Source organism: Lygodium microphyllum, chromosome 1 (genome assembly GCF_053477565.2).
Source record: "Lygodium microphyllum isolate KBCC chromosome 1, Lygodium_microphyllum_v1.1.10, whole genome shotgun sequence".
Lineage (NCBI taxonomy): Eukaryota > Viridiplantae > Streptophyta > Polypodiopsida > Schizaeales > Lygodiaceae > Lygodium > Lygodium microphyllum.
The window spans coordinates 10,289,587-10,294,382 of NC_141135.1; the positions used below are offsets into that span (position 1 = coordinate 10,289,587).

Here is a 4,796-nt window from a genome sequence, read left to right on the forward strand (position 1 = left end):
GGAAATCTAGTTTCTTGATCATGCCAAGGGAGCACAAGATTCTCTAAACTATCGCTCCTATACTCATCCATATGGACTACTAAAATAGTCCAATATCTCATATAGTAAGGGCAATTAACCTCTCCTCGAGCAAGTAGACTCAAAAACTCACCATGTAAGACTTGGCCACAAAGCTGTAACAAACTGCAGGCTCAGCCACACTCATTGGTTGAACTAATTTACCCATAACAAATACATAAACGTGAGCTTATATGTCACACAGGACCTAATAGTCATCCTGGACTCATTGAGACTGCATCACGATACAATCTTCATTGGAGAAACAAAAGAACTCCAATAATAGCCCTGCTTAACATCATGTCGGTATACCTTTAACCAACAGTAATCATTGACTACTAAAACTGATACCTAGCCACCAAAAAGTAGTTGATGGTTCCTTGGTCAGCATTAAACATGAATACATAAATTAGGACCCAATCAGGCTGATGAGGCAATCAAGAAAGCGCAACCACTGAAGTGGTATTGAGAAAGCTTTCCTGCATTAACTCATTTCTGCCGAAGTCCTGCTTATGAGCACTTTTGCTTCATAAGACGACTACATAAATTTACAATTCAAACATCTGGCTCAACTTGGCTATCAAAATACAATGTGCATGATACTTCAGCAATCTCTAGCTCTCCAAGCTGGAAAGCCAATCTATTGAAAACGTTGTGTCCAGATGCTCAGCATCAGTAAATGCCATTCAATCACATGACCACACAATTCTTTTGGTGTGATTTCTTTTTTTTCCTTTGCTTTGGAGGTTGTAGCACAACCTTGATTGCAGCATCAAACACAGCCTTAACATTCTGCAAGTAGAAATCACCAACCACAGATTAGTAATATACACCAAACCAAAGCAACGTTCTCCAGAGCATGATGTATATAAGAGACATGAAAGTATGCACGTGTCTGTCCCTGTGTACAGGTGGAGGTATTTACACATGTGATGGATACTTCATCAGCTTCTTGCTATATGCAAGCAGTTCCCAACAGAAGGTGAGAATGGCAAAATGTGATTGACTTGGCAGGTGCACAGATACATGGTTACCTAAAACAAAAGCTTGCACAAAAAAGATAATCACCTGCTGCGTTTTCGAGCTACACTCAACATAGGCAGCTGCTTCTATCTGTTTCCGAAGCTCCTCACCCTGAATATTTAGACCAGTAGTTTCAAAAGATTTAATATATAATAACAATTCATTCATCACCAATGACAGATGCTTGTCTCTTGCACAGAAAGTCTGACCATGGCAGTTGATATAGGCACCGCTCCAGGATGGTCCAAGAAAAATTGCTTGTCATCACGAAGATCTGCATTCAGAAGTTGAGTAAGCAGCTTGAATGTGAGGAGCCAAAGGCAGGAAGTTAAAGAGCAAACATAGAGAACAAAAAGTCGTGTATAACCAATGCAAAAACAGCTTTAATCCAGATATAACTCACAGTAGTCTACCTAGCTTAGTCCCCACCAGAATGACTGGAATTCCGGGAGCATAATGCCTTAATTCAGGAATCCACTGCAAAGAACTCAGCAACTTAGAATCAAGATGCTGCAGCATGCCAAGAGCAGACATGAAATTTGCAGATTCTTTTCAAGCCAAAAGAATAATGCTGGCAAATAGAGCAAAAATGTGCCACACCTTCTTGATGATATTTTCATAGCTGGCTTTGCTTATGAGGGAGAAAGCTAGAAGAAATACATCTGCACCTCTGTAACTAAGAGGACGGAGCCTGTTGTAATCTTCCTGACCTGAGGAACGCACAAACATCAAGGTCTGATGCTGATGTCAAACCAAAGGTTAATCTATTTAAAACTCCAGCAGCAATTCTTGTACGTGTCAGATTGACTATCCTTTCTATGATCAATACACATATCATCATTGTTCATGACTCTAGTTTCCATAGCATCAATCTAACTAAAAAAACAAGACCATTTCACAGCTCCAGCACAAACCCTGATGAGCTACATTATCTACCTTGTTCCAGTCACTTAAGAATCAGAGACCTTGTTCAGATGTACTGGTCAGGTTATATGCGAATCTAGGAAGTTGGGAACTCGCAGTTGTTCTGATGTACTCGTCAAACTGTACACAGAAGGCTGGGAGCTTTAAAGTTGCCAAGTGCTGACAGACATACTGTTTAACATATTAACATGGTGACACACCAACCCAGCACTAGTTCAGAATCAGCATTATCCAAACTGCCTTCGTACAGTATAAACAATTAGGTAGCATTATGCCAAGCTAACATTCAGGACCCTGAATCTGAGCCAGTTCCATGCTCCACCATCGTGACTGAGCTTCTAAGAAAGCGTATTCTAACAAGCTTATATGCACAATCCTTGCTTTCATAGTTAAGGACCAATGACAAGAGATGCATCCATGAAGCGAACTGGCATTGTGAGATAAACGCATTGCACTCTATATGCCAAACATTTAACTGCACATAATTTAGAAGATGACCTGCAGTATCCCAAAGCCCGAGATTGACAGTGCTCCCATCCACCACTACATTGGCACTGAAATTATCGAACACAGTGGGAACATAGTCCTGCAACGCAAGAGATAAAAAACGACTGAAATTTCCTCACGAGCAGGCACTGTACAGCCTTTGAGAGAGCTGACACAATACGCAGCAGATATGGATGACTGTGAGAGAAGGCTAAAAAGGGCTAAAAACAAACGGTTGGAATCTGAAATGGTGGCAAACCTGTGAACAATGAACTCATCACAGGCATGCCCTGACATTGAAACCAAGTGTGTGATGCACAAGAAGTAGGAAGCAGACATTTTGGAAAAGCAAAGCATGATGAGCTAAGGCTAGCATTAGATGAAGACTGCGAAATTTTGATATCAAGTATGCACTTACTGTGGGGAAGGTGTTGCTGGTGTATGAGATGAGCATGCAAGTCTTCCCGACGGCTCCGTCTCCAACGGTGACACACTTGATGAATCTGGAGGCATTCATTTGTGGACACAGAGAGCGAGAGAGAGAGAGAGAGAGAGCGAAGGTCGAAGGGTCCAATCCAATGCGATGATGATGAAGATGATGATGATGATGATGATGGTGATGATGAAGGTGATGGTGATGAATACCTTCAACGGGGCATGCTGAAGGGCGGCCTACCCTGAGTCGCCTACTGAATTCATGAACGGGCAGCTGCAGCCTACAATACTTACTGCGGCAGCAGGTTCTCTCAGTCTTCTTCTTCTTCTTCCCTCTCTCTCTCTCTCTCTCTCTCTCGGTAGCTCTCAAACGCTCAAGTCGCCCGCGCGCGCGCGCGCTCACCCCCACCAACCCTCACGTGTGACTGCCCTAACAACTTACAAGCTTTCCCCAGCAATTAATTTTCTACTCTCTTTTTTCCCCCAATTTGTGGAGCCCAATGGCCCTTTTCATTTTTTGAAAATGTGACATCAGCTTTAGTCCTTCGATCTATGAAGACCATATTTGAATCTTGATCCTTCAATCTATGGATAATGGAGCCCATCTTTGAAATCTTGATCCTTCCATCCATGTAGCCCAACCATCTTTGATCATCTTCCTCTCTAGTTTTTTCGAATCTTCCTCTTCCTCTTGTTAAAAGATTCTTTATCAATTGTGTTTGTAGAAGTACTTGTACATCTGTCATCGTGAATGTTCTTCACATCACCTTGACTTCATCTTCATCTCTAAAAATCTTCTCCATCTCAATGAGTGACGATTATTTGACTTCTTCATTGACCTTAATTGGTTTTGGTCTATCCATAAAAACTAGCTCCCAACAATCTTGAGAGAAGAGTGATTACATCTTTGCTTTCCAAGTAGCATAGTTGGTTCCATTGAGCTTTTCAACCCCATTTGAGTGTAGACTAAATACCATTTTCAAATTCAAGTAAATAATGCAATGAATGGGGCTTTTCAACACATAAAAGGCTCACACTATGTCAGATCCTAAGATGTTTACTTTGATGGAATGAGAAATTTGGTGAGGAAGAGGAAATAAGACATAATTGCAACACAAGAGGCTCACACTATGTAAGATCCTAAGATGTTTGCTTTGATAGAATGTGAAATTTGGTGAGGAAGAAAACAATAGTAGTATTTAGTTTTAAATAGAGAAGGGTAGATATGGCTACCAAGTATAAGTGATGAGCTAATTCCCAAACCTAAAACTAAGACTAAGGAGGTCAACTAGCTCTATTCTAATCATGCATACAATGTTCAGAGTGTCGGCTACACTTAGCACCACTCTATACTCTCACTGGTGTCTCTCATATATAAAGTCTGAATGTAGAGTCTTAACTACACCAGCTTGTGGAGCTATCTAGTCGAAGTGATGCTTGCAATTACTTGAATTCTATGGATTTTTCAATTCCAGTTCTATATTTTGTGATAATATCTCAATTGAATATTGAGCAAAGAATCTAGTCGTGCATTAAGTGTTGAGAAATAACAAATGATGTATGTTCCAGGAAGAGATGTCATGAATCCCATATGTACATTGAGGATAGTGGAGAAGCTAAAAAGCTATAAAAGCACGTACTTGGTTCACTTTTTAATAAAATGCTATTGTACTTTGTACTTAGAGTATGTAACTCTATCCACTCAAGATTGTGTTTATGAGTCCAAGCTAATCTATCTTGGAACCTAATTCACTTGAGTGAAAGTCTATGTCTAGTCATCAGTCTTCATGTCTCTTACTTACGAGTTCAAGCCTCCGTAGCTAAAGTGTGTTCAAGATCCATGTTTGTCAGCATGGTATCAGAGCCATGGT

The 4,796-nt window shown here is 40.6% G+C and overlaps 1 protein-coding gene across 1 annotated transcript; it reads right to left on the reverse strand.

Annotated features, from left to right (window-relative positions):
• Positions 1–214: 214 nt before the first annotated feature.
• Positions 215–3,337, reverse strand: LOC148040834 (rac-like GTP-binding protein 5). Its single transcript, XM_087668579.1, has 7 exons — positions 2,909–3,337; positions 2,503–2,590; positions 1,681–1,790; positions 1,494–1,557; positions 1,290–1,354; positions 1,126–1,191; positions 215–849 (listed from the first exon to the last, which is right to left on the reverse strand). The coding sequence occupies exons 1-7, from the start codon at positions 3,005–3,007 to the stop codon at positions 748–750; spliced, it is 594 nt and encodes a 197-aa protein (XP_087524705.1). The 5' UTR covers positions 3,008–3,337; the 3' UTR covers positions 215–747.
• Between the last annotated feature and the right edge of the window lie 1,459 nt (positions 3,338–4,796).